Source organism: Zootoca vivipara, chromosome 15 (genome assembly GCF_963506605.1).
Source record: "Zootoca vivipara chromosome 15, rZooViv1.1, whole genome shotgun sequence".
NCBI lineage: Eukaryota > Metazoa > Chordata > Lepidosauria > Squamata > Lacertidae > Zootoca > Zootoca vivipara.
Window position 1 is genome coordinate 13,169,122 of NC_083290.1, and position 18,620 is coordinate 13,187,741.

Consider the following 18,620-nt stretch of genomic DNA (forward strand, 5'->3'; position numbering starts at 1 on the left):
TCTCTATGCATTCGGATGACTCTTGGGATATCATCGCTTAATTTGGCGTGACAGTGCCTGGCTTTCTTCTATGTTTGCAGACCATCAGCCGCTCTTTGGAATCAAGATGGTGGACGAAAGCATTCATCACTGTACAGTGGTACCTTGAGTTACATACGCTTCAGGTTACAGACTCCGCTAACCCAGAAATAGTACCTCGGGTTAAGAACTTTGCTTCAGGATGAGAACAGAAATCACGCAGCGGTGGTAGGCCCCATTAGCTAAAGTGGTACCTCAGGTTAAGAACAGTTTCAGGCTAAGAATGGACCTCCAGAACGAATTAACTTCTTAACCCGAGGTACTATACTGCACTTGTTTCTTAGTTTTCCCAAGCAACGCCAGAATCTCTCTCTCTCTCTCTCTCTCTCTCTCTCTCTCTCTCTCTCTCTCTCTCTCTCTCTCTTGTATACAGACACACATGTCTTCATAGTTAACTTAGCAACGAAAAGTCTCTGTGGCTTCTTTAGTTGGCAAATTCTCCAAAACGCTCGCCAGATGAACATGCACTGATTGAGCAGAAGCCTTTTATGTCAAGGATATAGCGCCGTTATCTGCCTCAACTAAAAAAAACCAAAAAACCAACCCCCAAACCCTGTACTGTATATCCTTCCTTCAGACAGGGCCTGTTCGCCAGAGACATCTGAACACAAGGAAAAAATAAATATAACATTATGTCAAACCTAATAATTCACTCGTCTGGGTTTATCCAGCCTAACTGAGTCAGCAGTTTATTTGATTAGGGCTATTCCCAGATGTCTAACATCATAGTAACCGTTAGCAACCAGTTCACGAACTCCATTGAGAGATCAAATGCAAAAAGTTTCGGGTTGTCGGCTGAAGTTGCGACTTTAAAGAGGAGGAAGAGGGGGAGTGGGTAGGGCTGAGGCTTTAAACTCTTATTAACAAATATAAAAAGCCGCAAAATTGGGGTGGAGGGGGTTGCTTAACATCCAACCCTGTTTTCCCATCAGTTCTTTTCTTCCTGCCTGCCCCTCGGTACTCCCCAATGGCTTGAACCCACACCCAGCAGGTGGAGAAGGAAGAGTAACAGCGTGAGGTAAATTAAGTTGCATTATTCAGCTCCCTTCAAGATGAAAAGGCAGGGGAAGCAAAAGGAATAAAGGTTGTACAAATCGGGAGGAAGAGGCGAGACAGCTATAAATCTGTCAGATGTTTCTAGAACAGAATCAGTAACCTGTTGGGCCCCTTCACATCATACATTTATATTTTTTCTTTAAAATGGGGAGAGGGAGGTAGACAGTGTAGTGCCTTCCAGATGTTGTTGAACTATTTATTTATTAAATTCACATCCTATCTTTTTTTCTCTCCAAGGAACTCAAGATGGGCATACATGGTTCTCCCTCTCCTCACTGAATTCCCACCTCAACCCTGCGAGGTCGGTTAAACTGAGAGGAAGCAACTGGCCCAGGGTCACACAAAGTGAACTTCATGGCTTAGTGGGGATTTGAACCCTGGTCTCCGAAGTTCTAGTCCAACACTCTAACCACTACACCACACTGGCTCTCTCCCTCCATGTGTGGCAGCCAACACAGGCAATGGTCAGGACCGATGACTGAATGGCAGGCAGGCAGGCAGGCAAGCAGCGCAGGTGGCAGGCAGCCCAGGCAAGATGTTTAATGATGGAGAGAAGGTACTATAGAAAGCAGTTTGCCAAAGTGCTCTCAAAAGATCCTACCAACCTCCTTTAAAGGGGGAAGAAGCTTGGAGACAAATGTATGGGTGGCTCCACTGCTGAACAGGACACCTTCATCTGCCCAGCTGCAACAAAACATATCTCTCCCGTTTCGGTCTCTAAAGTCTATGCAGGCACTGCAACCTTGTTTGACCTCAGCCCCAAAGGCACACTCCTCCATTGTCTCCCAAGACAGACGGCTGCCAACTACTTAAGTTGACAGCATACCTTAACGGCATACCTGATCCTTCACAGGAGTCCAACCATGTCCAGCTATGTTGTTCAGGTGGATGTCCGTACTTTGCTAGACCCAGAGAAACTAGCAGGTATTTCCAGAGTTATCTGACATCTCTTAAAACAGGCATCCCCAAACTGCGGCCCTCCAGATGTTTTGGCCTACAACTCCCATGATCCCTAGCTAACAGGACCAGTGGTTGGGGAAGATGGGAATTGTAGTCCAAAACATCTGGAGGGCCGAAGTTTGGGGGTGCCTGTCTTAAAATCAGGATACACCACTAAACTAGGTGCAGGCTGTCTAAGCTATTGGTGACATGTGTTGTTGACTGAGGGAACATCGTCTGACTCTCAGTTATGAAACGAAGTGTTGAAGCTACCGTGCTGGTTAACTGACAGGTACAAATTCATAATTCTTTGGGGTGCCTTATGTTCTCTGCCGCAACTGGGGATGGGCAGAATTGGATTCAGTTTGCATTTGAAGGGAACTCTAAAAACCTGCAGTTTCCAAAACCATATTAAAACCGAAGCACAGCCATCCTTTAATGGTTATTCTTGTCTGAATTATGTGGTACGTTTCTCCAACCAAACAATGTTTGCAGAAATGCATATATTAGGGGAAAGCTTGCAAATTAATTAATACGTATGGGAAAATAACATGCACAACTGTGTTATGTTAGGAGATACTGCTTGAAGAAAGCATGTACATTCGTCAAAACTGCATACAAAAATGTGTTTATTAGGATAAATTCAATGCTGGAAATTTTCCATGAGGATTTTTTAAAATGCAAATGGTTGCAGAGATATGGAGACCTGAATTTAAGACTGGAAAAAGGAGAAATGGAGAGGATTAAACTGACCAATCCTTCCATCCCCACCCTCCATCTGACTTCATTTCCCCAACTTTGGCAACCTCCCCCAACATAATGCCCAGTCCATTTGTTTTGGACTACAATGCCCATCAGCCACTGCTTGCATAGCTGTGGATTATGGGAGTTGTAGTCCAGAACATATGGAGGGTACAATGTTGTGGAAGGCTGTCCTAGAAACAGAATCAATTTGGGGGAGGGGGGTGAGGAGTGAAGTTGAATATACAGAATTCTTGTCTGTAACAGCAATGCAGTTGTTTTAGATTAACGTATAAATAGACATTAGTGTAATACATCTGTTGTTAATCCACGTCTTGGTGGAAGAAGGATGCCAACACTTCATTTATTAGACCCGTCGATCCTATAACATCCTTCCCTGTGTTCCTTTTGTCTTTTTCTCAGAGAGTATAATAGGTTCCAGGATGTCTTTTATTTCACTATATAGACCGTGTTTCCTCCTGTCGAACAAGAGCAAGACATAATGGATTCCAGGATGTAATTTATGCGGGTTTTTTGGAATCGGACACTACGCCATTAATTCTGAAACTTTCTGACAGTGAGCTGATTCTCTTGCGCTACCCTTACTTGTTAGCTGTTAAGCACCAGGGAGGTTGCGAGGGGAAAATTAGGAGAGGGGGAAGCAATCAAGTCTAAGATTGTAGTCCAAGACATTTTGCCTGCCTGTCACCCATTTCAAGTCTTCCTGGGAAAGGGTGGTTAAGAAAACCACTTCCCCTCTTAAGCAGCAAAATCTTAAGAAGAGCTCTAATATGGCCCCATCTGCACTATAGATTTAAAGCACACCACGTTAAGCAATTGTGGCTTCTCCTAATCCTGGGAACTATGATTTGTAAAGGGTGCTGAGTTTTGTTAGGAGACCCCTATTTCCCTCACTGAGCCATGATGGCTATGCTCTGCCTCCACTGTCAGAGGCAGTACATCTCTGAATGCCAGTTGCTAGGAACCATAAGCGTCAATCAGACAAAGAAAGTTAGAAAGCAAAATGTGGAGGCAAAATTCTAAGGGCTATTAGGCAGCTATGATGGGAAACGGGATGCTAGTGTGATGGACCTTTGCTCAGATTTAGGAACCATCTGCATTATACATTTAAAGCAGTGTAATGCCCCTTCAAGCAGTCATGGCGTCCCTCAAAGAATCCTGGAACCTGTAGGCACTGAGAATTGTTAGGAGACCCCATTCCTCTCACAAAGCTATAATTCTCAGAGTTTCCTGGGAAGAAAAATTGGTTGTTAAACCATGCTGGGAATTTTAGAATTTTAGTTTTTAGAAAGTAGACCTCATAGAGGGTGTAAATAGATATATAAAACTCAAATTAAATCTCAGTGTGAGTGAGTCTACACATCTTTATTACACATAAAGGCAAATGTGTGTGCATGAACACAAGGTGCACAGCTTGCCATTTTTGTGTGTTTACTGTACAGTCATACCTCAGTTTAAGTACGCCTCGGTTTGAGTATTTTCAGTTTAAGTACTCCGTAGACCCGTCTGAAATGGATTAATCCACTTTCCATTACTTTCAATGGGAAAGTTCGCTTCAGGTTAAGTTCGCTTCAGGTTAAGTTCGCTTCAGGTTAAGTACAGACTTCCGGAACCAATTGTGTTTGTAAACCGAGGTACCACTGTATATATTGCAGCTGGTGAGACATATTTTGTACTGAAATTAAATGTTAGAGTGGGCAAGTCCACATATATTTAGTGTGAAAATGCACATACTTGAACCCTAAGGCACCACAACTGCTGATGTATCTATCTATCTATCTACAGGTGAAACTCGGAAAATTAGAATATCGTCGAAAACTGCATTTATTTCAGTAAGGCAACTTAAAAGGTGAAACCAATACAGTGGTACCTCTACTTACGAATTTAATGTGTTCCGAACACACATTTGCAAGTCGAATTTTTTTTTAAGTCGAATCCCATAGGAATGCATTGGAAGAAAAAAATCGTAAGTAGAAGCAACCCTATCTAAAAATTCGTAAGTAGAAAAAATCCTATCTAAACAGCATCCAAGATGGCGGACAGAGCTCCATTCGTAAGTAGAAACATTCGTAAGTAGAGTTATTCGTAAGTAGAGGTACCACTATACTGTATATGAGATAGATGCATGACATGCAAAGCAAGATATGTCAAGCCTTTATTTGTTGTAATTGTAATTATTTGTCGTTAGGCGGGTCAATTATAAATGGAATGTAATTAATGAAATGTAATAGCGATGTTTATCTTTGTTTATCTTTGTAATATTGTAACTATTTGTTTTATTACTGTGGAATTTCTAAAAGAAAGCATTTGTAAACATTAAAAGAAAAAGAAAAAATAATAAGTTGCATTACTGAAATAAATGCACTTTTCGGCGATATTCTAATTTTCCGGGTTTCACCTGTATCTATCTATCTATCATCTACCAACACTGCAGCTGGGGATTTTTGTTTTGTTTTGTTACTGTTGATAACCTATTTCAGGGCAGCCATGCTTTTCTAAAATACTGTCATTTACATGCCCAAAGAGCTTGCCACAGAGATAAATGGGTGGGTGTTTCCCCACCTTACTTGGCTGGCTGGAGGATGGAAACCAACAGGCCAAGCAGGGGTGAGTATTGCTAGATGCTAGAAGCTGGGGACAAAGAGACGTGTCTTGCTCTGTGCTGAAATCAAGAGCTGTGGTTTGCGGCTTCCCTGGAAACCCAGTGGGGAAGCAAGACCTGTTGGCATAGCTGCCAAGTCTCCCATTTTTCGCGGGAAACCCCTGTATTTTGTTACTGTTTCCCGCTGTTATCCCGAATTGATTATATCCCGTAAATATCCCGTAAAGCTCCTGCCGGCGGCCATGTCCCGGCTCCCTGCGTCTGGGCATGCGTAGAAGCAACTTCCGGCGCCGCACTGTCCGTGTCTGGGCACCGGAAATCGGGCAGTGCCATCACCGGAAGTCGCTCCTACGCATGTCTGGACATGCGTAGAAGTGACTTCCGCCACCCCGCTGCCGCGTAGAAGCGACATCCGGTGCCGCGCCGCCGCTGATCCCGGATTTTTCAATCCGGGAGTTGGAGGGTATGCCTGTTGGGGTGTTAATGCTGTGAGCACCTCTATCTTATACTGAGGTTGTATATATGGGTAAACAAAACCATGGGCACCATAAGGACACCATAGTCTTCACTGTTTTTTATTCCAAGGAAACCCTTCAACTGAAGGCTACGGGGCAAAACTTGTAGCTTTCCAGCGTTGGAGAAATGCCTCAACTCTTTGCTCTGTTCAGTTGCCTTATTCTGTGCCTTCTTCCAACACCTTTTGGGGATGGGGCAAACACAGCAAATTGGCAGAATCCCCTGAACAGAGCATTCCAAGGCAAATAGTCCATCTCTATTCCCCAAATGCCCTTTAGAGTCTCTGACAAGAGTTAACGAATCAGGCTTTAGAAACAACCAGCGCTTATTTTGCATCTGGAAACAGAAGCATTAGTCCCTAAAGCACAAAAGCTCTAAAAATTAAAAAAATATAAACACAGAGGGAAAAGGTATTAAATTCCTTCTTGGGGGCCACTGGTGCCTCCTGCAATGCAATCTCCTTCACCCTCTCCTTTCCTCGGAGTTCTCCTAGAAATATATCAGCAGACAGCTAAAAATGTGATGTAGGAAACTGGAGGATGAACTGTGGTGGTAGAGCTGACTAGGTCCCTTTTGCAGCAAGTGCATTTAAGATGGCAATAATGATAACTATTGTAATACTAATAATACCGAAATAAGAGTGCCAATGAAAGCAGGGTGCTGTTGTTCCTTGGGGATCTAAATTGTTTAGGGCAGTGTTTCTCAAGGTGGGTGGTACCATCCCGGGGGAGGGGGGGCAGCAGGGAGACGCTGGATCTGAAAATGAAGATCAGACTTTGGAAAGCTGGTATCACTGGATCAAGTTCACAGATTTTGTTGAAATAATTAAACTAAAGAGTTCTAACTGGATTTCGAATAAATGTGCAATTGTTGTCGTTTTGGATTTTATTGTGTTATTATCTTCCTTAGTGGATTATGCAGTGGGTGATGCTTTTTATAGGGTAGGGTGGGGGCACTGGGGGTGAGTTAATGAAACCAAAGGGGTGGTCCGTCCCCCCCCCAAAGGGAAGCGCTGGCAGAGGACTGTCTTCTGAAATGGCCATTTCCTTCTGGCTTATAGAAGATTCAGCCCACCTTCATATACACAGGTGTCCCATGCCCCCACCCCACCCCAAAACTCTGTACTCACAGGAAATGAGACAGGGTTCTTTCGGCAGGGAGGAGGGAAAAAACAGAGGAAGAACTCTCCAATTTCACAAAGTCAACCCTCATTGTCAAACCAAGAGGCAGCTGAGAATTCTCCTAGTCCAAAGGTACGGCATGGCGTTCGAGAGACGACACACAAGAGAAACACAAAAATATCTCGTTAACTTTTTTTTTACAATTCTAACCACTGAACAAGCTACTCCCCTCCCCTTCTCTCTCAATAATTTATACCTGAATGGCTCGTCTAGACATGACATCATTTTAAGGTATGCCTGGTGTTCTGTGGTCCGTTTACAATAACCAGGATGTATAATTGCCTTCGTTCAGGTCAGCAAAAGGGGCGATTAGTGGGCTGGGAAGCGGGGGGGGCAGTGGCGGTGGTGGTGGTGGAGGAGGAATATCACAAAGGCCTTTCTCTCCACAGCTGTTCTGGAGAGCACTTTTTATAGCCTGTTATTTTCTGCCAAGGAGACGGAGCCCTAACAATGCTCTCAAATCTACACCGAACCTCTATCCCTTGCAGGGAAGCAAAAGGGAGAGTGCAGGAGAACAACACATACCGCAGATAATCTCCGATTTGCAAATGGTTTCGGTGTGAACAGTTCCTATTAAAGCCACAAAGGAAAACCAGCTGTGGATGGCGGCCAGGATCTACTCGGCATGGGTGAAGGCTGAAAGGCAAGAGACCCTTGATTCCTTTGCAAAACAGCTGCTGTGGGACTTGAGCGAAAGGCTCCCTATTAAATGGACAACCCTCTTATAAAGGACAACTGCTATAAAAGTTCAATCACATCTTGCGCGTGGGTTCGGTTCCAAAGGATTCCACATACTGTACAGTCGTACCTTGTTTTTTGAACAGCCTAGTTCCCAAACGTTTTGGCTCCTGAACGAATGAAACCTGGAAGTGACTGTTCCGGTTTTCGAATGTTCTTTCGGAAGCCAAACACCCGATGGGGCTTCCTGCGGCCAATCAGAAGCCATGCTTTGGTTTCCGAACATTTTGGAAGTCGAATGGACTTCGGGAACAGATTCTGCTCGACTTCCAAGGTACGATTGTATACGCAAAAATGCATTTGCTCAGTGCTATTTTTCTAGATTATGGTGCTGGAGGAGACTCTTGAGAGTCCCATGGACTGCAAGAAGATCAAACCTATCCATTCTGAAGGAAATCAGCCCTGAGTGCTCACTGGAAGGACAGATCGTGAAGCTGAGGCTCCAATACTTTGGCCACCTCATGAGAAGAGAAGACTCCCTGAAAAAGACCCTGATGTTGGGAAAGATTGAGGGCACAAGGAGAAGGGGACAACAGAGGATGAGATGGTTGGACAGTGTTCTCGAAGCTACGAACATGAGTTTGACCAAACTGCGGGAGGCAGTGCAAGACAGGAGTGCCTGGCGTGCTCTGGTCCATGGGGTCACGAAGAGTCGGACACGACTAAACGACTAAACAACAACAATTTTTCTAGAAAAAGAGAGGCCGGAACTCACCTTCAACGCCTCCCTTGTTCTCTTTTATTTGCAACTAGCTGGCCCTGCCACGTGTTGCTGTGGCTTATCCCTGTGGCTGCCCCCACCCTGTGACGATCCATGATGCGTTGCTGTGCCTGACTCAGGTTCCTTGTTTCCTAGGAAAGGGGGAGGATGTGTACATTCCCCCCGGACTATATCCCGCCCCCCGTTGTGTCTCATCCCTGTGATTCCTCCCATCCTGTCCCGACCCATGAGATATCCCGTGTCCCCCTCCCGTGTCCCCCCAGGACTATGTGTTTTTTCCACCCCCCACCCCTGTTGTTGTGTCTCATCCCTGTGATTACTCCCATCCTGTAGCAACCCATGAGGTATTTCCTCCCTCCTCCCTCCTCCCCCCACCCCCGGGTCATTGAAAATAAAAGAGTTATTGCAAATAAAAGAGAACAACGCCCACCTGAGAGGTGCCGGAACTGAGTTCCAGTGAATTCTGGCTGGGGGGAACCTTGGATATACTCAAACCCTTGGAGTCAACCCTGCACAAACATCTCAAGGCTTCTGGAGGCGGCATGCAGATTTTTTCTTGCCCCAACCTCCCCACCCTCAGCAAGGCAGAGAGCTTAAAGTCTCTTTCTCTGCTGTGCTTTCCCAGCACAGGAAAAAAACAAAAAACTTTTGAATTCTTTGCCTTGCTTGCATTCAAGTTGCAGGATTTCAACCAGTGGCCTCCAAACTCATATGGTTGAATGCTAAATGCGTGTACGATGCATCCATACTGTATCTAATTTGTGCCCATTGCTACCTTTGAAGGATTTCAAACTTTTAAAAATTGAGTCGTACCAGCTGATAGCCTTCCAGGTTCAGCTCCTAACCTCAGAGGGTTTGCCGAAGTTAAATCTCCGGCGCAAACTACGTGCTACAGGAAACATGTGTACATGCGTGAGATGTGCATGCATGATTATGCAGGCCATTTTTATCCTGAAGGAAAAACAGCTGGCCAGGCTCTATATCGGCCTTCCAATCAAGAGCAGGGTCCAGCGTTGGGTTTCCTGCCAAAAAAATCACCCCCCGCTGCCCCCAAAGGCGCAGTAGAAAGCCTATTTTAGGGGTCAAATAGCAGTTGGGAGGGGGGCAGGAAATCAGGGGCCCACACAGCTGCATTTCATTCAAAATAAGAGTAGTTAGGTGGCTTTAAAAGTGGGGGGGGGGAGTTAATATAGTGTACTGCTTGCTCCTCAACATATGATGGGAGCGAGGACACATTCTCTTTAGTGGAGCACATGACCGTGAGCCAGAGGTGGGAAGATCTGTAGCCCTCCTCCAGATGTTGACGGACTCCAAATCCCATCAGCTCCAACCAGCCTGGCCAGTTGTAAGCTAATCCCGAGAAACCTGCAGTTAACCTGTAGAGTTTAATCTTCCCTTTCAGCCCTTCTTGGCAGGCCAACCAGATGATTTTAAGATCATGTAGCTGCCATAGGGTTGCGTCATCTGTGTTTGCTGCAGAAAAGGTAGGATAAGCCTTTCTGAACCGTGCAAGTGCTAAATCAGGCATCCCCAAACTGCGGCCCTCCAGATGTTTTGGCCTACAACTCCCATGATCCCAAGCTAACAGGACCAGTGGTCGGGGAAGATGGGAATTGTAGTCCAAAACATCTGGAGGGCTGAAATTTGGGGGTGCCTGTGCTAAATGTTAGGAGTAGCTTGAATGTTTTAAATCCTGTTTATTTGAATTCCTGGGGTTTATTCCCAACTTATTGGTTTCATGATCCTTTAGCTCCCCCCCCCCGGTTGTTGTTGTTGTTGTTTACACATTAGTGTTTTGCACTTATATTGTAATGCCCTACAGCCATCATCATAATAATAATTTATTTATAGCCTGCCCATCTGGCTGGGTTTCCCCAGCTACTCTGGGCAGCTCCCAACAGAAAATTAAAAACACGCTAAAACATCAAACATTTAAAAACTTCCCTAAACAGGGCTGACTTCAGGTGTCTTCTAAAAGTCAAATAGTTGTTAGATGATAGATCTTGAACAAGACCTGTATAATTTGTGACACTGTCTGCCTTTTTAAACATACAGTGGTACCTCGCAAGACGGAAATAATTCGTTCCGCGGGTCGTGCCGTCTTACGAAAATTTTCATCTTGCGGAAACAAACGGCAGACGGCAAAAAAAAAAGCGGCAAAATTTTTTTGTCTTGCAAGACAAAAAGCTTCGTCTTGCGAGGCAACAAAGAATCGCTCAACGCTTTCGTCTAGCGAGTTTTCCATTGCGCAAGGCATTCGTCTTGCGAGGTACCACTGTATACAGCTAAGGGTTCTTACTCCCCCCCCCATTCTTCCAGTTGCACCTTGTGAGCTTTCCAATGGCACATTTTGATATTTGAATACCTGAAAGGCTACCTCCTCCCCTACGGACTCTTTCGGGTGCTGAAATCAGCAGAGGGGGCCCTCTTGGTAGTTCCTCTGCCATCAGAGGCTGTTGGAGGGCACAGGACAAGGCCTTCCCTGTGGTGGCCCCTAAGTTGCAAAGCTTCCAGAGAATGCTGAAGACTCACCCCTTTAACCTCGGTTTCTGACACATGCGGTGCGAATCTATAGGAACCATCTTATTTTGATAATTTTAAGTTGTTTTAAGCTGCTTTTAACATTGTGCTTTAATGTTGTAACACACCCTGGGACCTTAGGTTGGAGGATGGGAAACAAACAAACAAACAATCACATATTTCCTACTGCCACCAACTTACAAATCCACACCATACGTTTAAAACAGATGGCTCCCCCACCCCACCCCAATAATCCTGCGCACTGTAGTTTTCTAAGGGTGCTGGGAATTGTAGTTTTGTATGGGATAAACTACATTGTGCAGTATTCTTTAGTGGGGAGGGTAGCATTCTGCTTTAAATGTATGGTGTGCATGTAACAAAAGTAAATTTAGCCTGGAGTAGGGACACCTTGATAAACCTACGAGATGCTGCCGATTCTTAAGATTTCACCCCCATAAAATGCTGCTTCTTTTTTTGAGCTTGAGATATACAGTTTATTTCTCTTCTTCATACAGTCCCTGCCCCACCCCCACGCCAATCTCTTGGTAGTCCCAAGCAGAGAGCAATTGTGTGCTTTTGGCTAAAAACACAGCATTTGAGAAACCAGATCTTGCTCCAATATAAAGGGGAAACTCCTGGATCATTTTTGGAAGTTGTACAGACAAAGGAAGCCCATCTCTTGGGGAGCTGGATTACCAAATGCATTCAGGGCCTCTTGCAGAAATAAATCTGGTGTTGTTCAACTCAGTCTTCCCAAGCGGACTGCTCTTTGTGGGTTTGAGGAGGGGAGGGGAATGCTAGGGGGTAGCCTGGAGATGTAAATGGTTTTATTTAAGAGCAAAACGCAGAGAATGGTCCATTTGATAGACGATGCCTTTAAGAACCAGTAAAAGGAAACATTAAAAGAAATTATAGCAAAGCTATAGGAGATTTTTGAAGTGGTTTTTTCAGATGTATTGCTTTCTTTAAGGTACAGACATTTTCTTTGCCTCTAAATCAAACGGGTTCTGCAGGTTTTTTGAAACATCGCAAAACCTGCAAGGCCTGTTTGACCAGCAATGATCCAAATCCATTTCAAACTAACAAACCAACACCAACACCAACATCCTAACTCAGTATAAAGCAGCTACCTCTGTTCCTATGTTCCTCACTACAATATGATGGATTGAGCTTCTATTCAAAGCCGTCATTCTTTTTCTAAATTTGCTGTTGTTGTTTAGTCGTTTAGTCGTGTCCGACTCTTCGTGACCCCATGGACCAGAGCACGCCAGGCACTCCTGTCTTCCACTGCCTCCCGCAGTTTGGTCAAACTCATGTTCGTAGCTTCGAGAACACTGTCCAACCATCTTGTCCTCTGTCGTCCCCTTCTCCTAGTGCCCTCAATCTTTCCCAACATCAGGGTCTTTTCCAAGGATTCTTCTCTTCTCATGAGGTGGCCAAAGTATTGGAGCCTCAGCTTCATGATCTGTCCTTCCAGGGAGCACTCAGGGCTGATTTCCTTAAGAATGGATAGGTTTGATCTTCTAGCAGTCCATGGGACTCTCAAGAGTCTCCTCCAGCACCATAATTCAAAAGCATCAATTCTTCGGCGATCAGCCTTCTTTATGGTCCAGCTCTCACTTCCATACATCACTACTGGGAAAACCATAGCTTTAACTATACGGACCTTTGTCGGCAAGGTGATGTCTCTGCTTTTTAAGATGCTGTCTAGGTTTGTCATTGCTTTTCTCTCTAAATTTGCATTAACACATTAAAATATGAAAATCACGTGCAAATCTGGGTCGTAGACACAAAGGGTTGATAGTTGTTTTCATTGTTTATTATCAATTGAAATTTTTTGTCATTTATAATGAGGTAAACTGCCCTGGGACTTTTGATGGAAAGCAGGTCATATATACACTAAACAAGATAAATAAAGATAAGTGGCCACCCTAACTTTAGCACCGCTCCCCCTACGCTAGTACTAAATTTTTGAAGGCACTCTGAGAGCATTTTTGCCTAAAAGGTGGGATTTAAATGCCTTAAAGAAACAAACAAACGGGGAACAAGGGAAAAAAATGAGGTAAACCTCCTGGGAATTCCTGCCAAATGATTATTCTCAGCTTGTCATTCCCAACGTTCAACAAATGAGAAAGAAAGAAAATGGATGTGAGAATTGGCACGGTCAGAGGTCAGCGTTCCTTGTGCAGGTTCTCTTTAATTCGCTTGCAAAAATGATACATGTAAAAAAATGAGAGAGAGACACTGCACATACCTTTGCAAATCAATAATATCTTTAATAAAAAAATACTTCAAAAATAAAAAAAAGAATTGGCATGGTCAGCAAGGGGTTACTTGATCCCAGACCAGAACCAGCTCCCTTTCCCATATAGCTTGAACCCTTTGACTTGCATCTCTGTTTTTTTGTTGGTTTTTTTAAAGGCGGCTTTCTAAAAAGAAACGAGAGCTGAAAAATTCAGAGAGAAGGCCTAGTTCATTTCAGGAGCCAGGAGTCTCATCTCACCTCCTTTGGTGGTGGTGGGGAACCAAACAAACTACATTTCCCAGAATGCTTTGGGAGAAGCCACGGCAGTTGAAGCTGTTTTATGTAACCAAGGGAGCAGACAACAGCGGAGAGCCGGGGAGAGAGAAAAATGAACCCGACACAAAGTATGCTGATAGACGGCCTCACTAAGACCAAGCATGTTGCCAACGCCGCTCTCATCAGAATAGTGGACGGCAACATCCTGGCAACGACTCCGGGCTTCAACATCCAAAGCCAAGCCCTGGTCTTCCTCCAAGCTTTTTTTAAGGAGCTGCTCCAAGTCAGAAGAGACGGGCTCTACTTCAAGGACCGGTACTACAAGTGTGTCCGAGCGGACGACCACTCCATCTACCTCAAAGGGAAAGACAACGGGGTGATCTTGGCCAAAACGGCGACCTTCATCGTGGTCGGCACCTATGCCCAAGGCATGTACCCGAGCGTGTGTGTGGAAGCCGTGGAGACGCTGGCGGACTACTTCAGAGCAAAGGGGAACTGAAAAGGGTGTGGAGATGGAGCCATTTCGCTCAGAGACCCCGTGCAGCCCATCCCAGCAAGAGATGGGCTCCCCATCGAAGGGCTGCCGACGCAAGGACCAGGGGGGGGGGCCCTGCATCGTTTCCACAAGAATCCTACTTGTGGGGTTCGAGGGGAGAAAGATTAAATGCACAAGAAGTAAATCCAAATGCCTTGGTGCTTAATTGATATATGTGTATAGTTTCAGGTTCTCCCTGGCCTGAAGCCTTGGCGGGTTGAGGGCTGGCTGCAATTCCTGGCTTCTAAAGAAGAGGTGGGGAAGTTGTGGCCCTCCGGTCCTCTCTGCTTGGCCCTCAGGACTTTCCACGCTCCAGGCCATGCCTTCTCCCCAGGCTACAGCCACCAGCAGCCCTGCTCCCGACCCCCTCTCAAGTGGTTCTTGCTTTACTGGGTGTAGGGGTGTGGGCAGTGTTAGAAATTCCCCAGGTGCCAGGCACATTTTGCAACTGGCACAAGTCCAGTTTTGACCACATTGAGCTCTCTGGATGTCAGGTTGGCGTCTGACATCTCCATCTGGCTGGACGCTCCAGCTTTCTTAAGCAGGTAAGCAGAAAGGCTTATTTATATATTATTTATTGTTATTTATTATTTATACCCCGCCCATCTGGCTAGGTTTCCCCCGCCACTCTGGGCGGCTTCCAATAAATACCGAAATACATTAAAATATCACAGATTAAAAACTTCCCTAAACAGGGCTGCCTTTAGGTGTTTTCTAAATGTCAGGTAGTTGTTTATCTCCTTGACCTCCGATGGGAGGGCGTTCCACAGGGCAGGTGCCACTACCGAGAAGGCCCTCTGCCTGGTTCCCTGTAGCTTTGCTTCTCACAGTGAGGAAACCGCCAGAAGGCCCTCGGCGCTGGATCTCAGTGTCCGGGCTGAACAATGCATTTATATTCCACCTTTTTCTCCAAGGAGTACATGGTTCCCTCCTCGGTTAATCCCTACAACGACCCTGTGAGGGAGGTTAAGAGGCTGTGATTTGACTCCAAGGTCACCCAGCGAGCTTCCTGACTGAGTGGGGATTCGAACCCTGATCTCCCAGGTCCTAGTGACTAGTCCAACACTCTAACCACTACACCACACTTCCTAGAGTCCTTCTGCTATGGGGCAGCTCTATAAATTAAGTAGGTAAATAAATATGGGGAAAGCAAAATGTTACTTGGAGAAGGATCTGAAATATTTCCCTTGAAGCCTGAATGTGATTCATTCTGGGTTGTTTAATTTGGTGTTTTCATGTGTTGTAAACTGCTTTGAGATTTTTTTTCTTTAAAATATAAAGAGGTATAGAAATGAAAATCATCATCATCAATCTCATGTGGGGGTGGCACCTAGACATTCCATTGTGGCAACCAGGTTTGAGGTACCATTTGATGATTAGCTTATACAGTGGTACCTCGCAAGACGAAATTAATTCGCTCGACGAGTCGTTTCGTGTTGCGATAATTTCGTCTTGTGAAGCGTGGTTTCCCATAGGAATGCATTGAAATTTAATTCATGTGTTCCTATGGGGGGGAGCGCAAAAAAGGTGCCGACTCACCCACCACGGCTGGAAGTTTTTCAGGGGGAAGCAGGAGAAGGACCAGGAAGAGGCTCCCTCCCTCCTTCCCCAGCAGCCAGACCCTTGCGCCCAACCAGACAGACAACCCGTTTGCGTGCAGACGGCTTAAGGTGAGTGAGGGGGAATCCGGCTGCTGTGGAAGCCGGGCGATGGCAGCGGCGGAAGCGCGAGGGGGGGCGGGCTCTCGGTATGACTTTCTCCTCCTCGTGGCCCCCTGCTTCGTCTTGAAAAGTTTTCTATGGCACGGCCATAGAAAACTTTGTCTTGCGAGTCTGCCAAAAAAATCGCAAAACGTTTTCGTCTTGCGATTTTTTCGTGCCGCGAGGGGTTCGTCTAGCGAGGTACCACTGTATATCCGAATTTCTAACACTGATGTGAGCACTGAAATTTGGGGTAGACTGGAAGGTGTACAGTCATGCCTCAGAAGTCAAACAGAATCCGTTCCGACTTCCAAAACGTTCGGAAACCAAGGAGCAGCTTCCGATTGTTTGCAGCCAATTGGAAGCAGCGGAAGCCTCATTGGACGTTTGGGTTCCAAAGAACGTTCACAAACCAGAACACTTGCGGCGATCAGGAGTCGAAACGTTCAAGTCGCATGGCGTTCAACTTCCAAGGTACGACTGTACTACTGAACAAAGCTAAGAGTCATCATATCCATTGCTCCGCCAATGTTTATCTCTGGGCCCACCCACTTTTGATTCTGAGCATGCCCACCACTGGCATGTGGACCCCAAAAGATCCCCCCTGAGGGAATATGGCCCTTGGGGCTAAATATTTTCCCCTTGTGTTCTAGAACATTCTGTATAAGACAATATACCTGCAATGGCAACGTATATATAATTAGATTCAGTTCTCCTTTAAAAGCAAACTGACCTAATTTATACTTACTATTATTTATTATTTGTACGATTTATGTACCGCTTTTATTTATTTTTTAAAAAAACCCAACAGCCTCTAAGCGGATTGCAAAACAGGTTAAAACATCTAAAATAAAAAGCAATAATGATGGCAGCCCGTCAATACCTAATAATTATGATTATGGTGATGGGTTTGGTGCTTCTGGTAACAATGACTGGGAAATCTGTAGTTTTTTATCTTATGTCATAAATAGGTCGTCTAGTGATCCTCTCTCTGGCAAAGAAACATTTCACCACTTCTCCTTCCTTGTACCCATATGGCTTATTTCTCCAAAATGTACACCTGTATGGTGTTTTAAAAAAGAGAGATACAGTGGTACCTCGGTTTAAGTACACAATTGGTTCCGGAAGTCTGTACTTAACCTGAAGCGTACTTAATCTGAAGCGAACTTTCCCATTGAAAGTAATGGAAAGTGGATTAATCCATTCCAGACGGGTCGGCGGAGTACTTAAACTGAAATTACAGTACTCAAACCAAGATGTACTTAAACCAAGGTATGACTGTGGATGAAATTCAGAACTTATTGGAAATTAGGGGAAACACAACTCAGTCAGCTGGATTCAATCAGCTGGGAGGCACGATGCTCTGATGGGTCCAGGAGCCCACCTGTCATCTTTGGCCCTAATGAATAAAATTCATTGCACGCCACTGCCTGCAACCCTAGAAAGCTGCTGCCAGCCAGTGTTAACAATACTGAGATGGAAAGCTCAGTGGTCTGTCTTGGTCTAAGGATGATTCAGAATGCATTACACATACACAACCATAAGGACTTGAGACATTTTTAAAAAAAACAATGTGAATCGTAGGAACAGAGTTTCTACACTGCCACAAAATCACAGCATGCAAACTTCCCTTCCCGTTATCAGCCAGGCGGAGGGGGAAATTTTGTTTCCCGGATTTGCACCGTTCCATTCGAAGAAAAGAAAACTTGGGTCTAAAGACGGGAGGAGAGAGAGATGATGTCTGATACAGTGGCACCTCGGTTTATGAACACAATTGGTTCCGGAAGTCTGTTCATAAACTGAAGCGTTCATAAACTGAAGCGAACTTTCCCATTGAAAGTAATGGAAAGTGAATTAATCCGTTCCAGATGGGTCTGCGGCGTTCGTAAGCCGAAAATTCGTAAACCGAGGTGTTCATAAACCGAGGTTCCACTGTATTAGCAAAATTAAAACAAGGTTGTCGTTTGCTGGCTGCCCTCAAATTGGTGCCAAGTTTCCCGGGTTGGTGGGGGGGGGGACGACACACATTTGCCTCCCAGGAGAGGGTCCCTGGGCTTTGAACTTCGAAGTGTATAAGAGGAGGGGGAAGAGGCTGGTTGGAGGTGCCAGCATCATCCTGGATTGAAATCAATCAGACTGATGCATGATTGCAATAACTAGCCCACATCACCTCTGCGCTGCCCCTTTCCATATGGTCTTTATATCAGGATTCCGCAGGCTGGGTGGCTCATTTCCTGCTGCAGCTAAAAAAATCCCCCTCGCTCCAAAAAGAGAGAAAGAAAACAAAGCAAAGCGAGACTGATCGTCCAGCAGAACTGTTTGACTAAAGTCCCTCCAAAGCTGAAGCAACAGCTCCGATTAAGTTCTTTGTTATCTTATCAACTTAGCTAGATGCAGAGAGAAGCCCAAACAAGACAGGAATTAACTTAAGACTCACTCCAAATGTCAGGGAATCTGACATATTCCATCACTTGGGGTTTACCTGAGACTTCTTTGGGCCCAGGAAGACATAGGAATAAAACCATAAAGCACTGGAGGCCTCAGAACAGAAGCATACCCTCCAACGTTTCTCCAATGAAAATAGGGACGACCGATTCTAGTATTAGTATTAGTATTAGTATTAGTATTAGTATCACTCTGCCCATCTGACTGGGTTGCCCCAGTCATTCTGGGCTACTTCCAACATACAGTGGTACCTCGACTTACAAAGGCGATCCGTTCCGCGGCGCTCTTCGGAAGTCGAAAACTTCG

The 18,620-nt window shown here is 45.2% G+C and overlaps 2 protein-coding genes across 2 annotated transcripts in view; one reads left to right on the forward strand and one right to left on the reverse strand.

The window, feature by feature from the left end:
* Window positions 1–18,620, reverse strand: part of COL26A1 (collagen type XXVI alpha 1 chain) — a 103,989-nt gene that overhangs the window by 53,762 nt on the left and 31,607 nt on the right. The gene's annotated exons all lie outside the window — the stretch shown is intronic.
* PFN4 (profilin family member 4) lies at window positions 13,724–14,529 on the forward strand. The gene has a single exon (XM_035140184.2). The coding sequence runs from the start codon at window positions 13,747–13,749 to the stop codon at window positions 14,131–14,133; it is 387 nt and encodes a 128-aa protein (XP_034996075.1). The 5' UTR covers window positions 13,724–13,746; the 3' UTR covers window positions 14,134–14,529.

Excerpts from the sequence above, each read along its gene's own strand:
- PFN4 (XM_035140184.2), top strand. The coding sequence starts at position 13,747 with ATGAACCCGACACAAAGTATGCTGATAGACGGCCTCACTAAGACCAAG.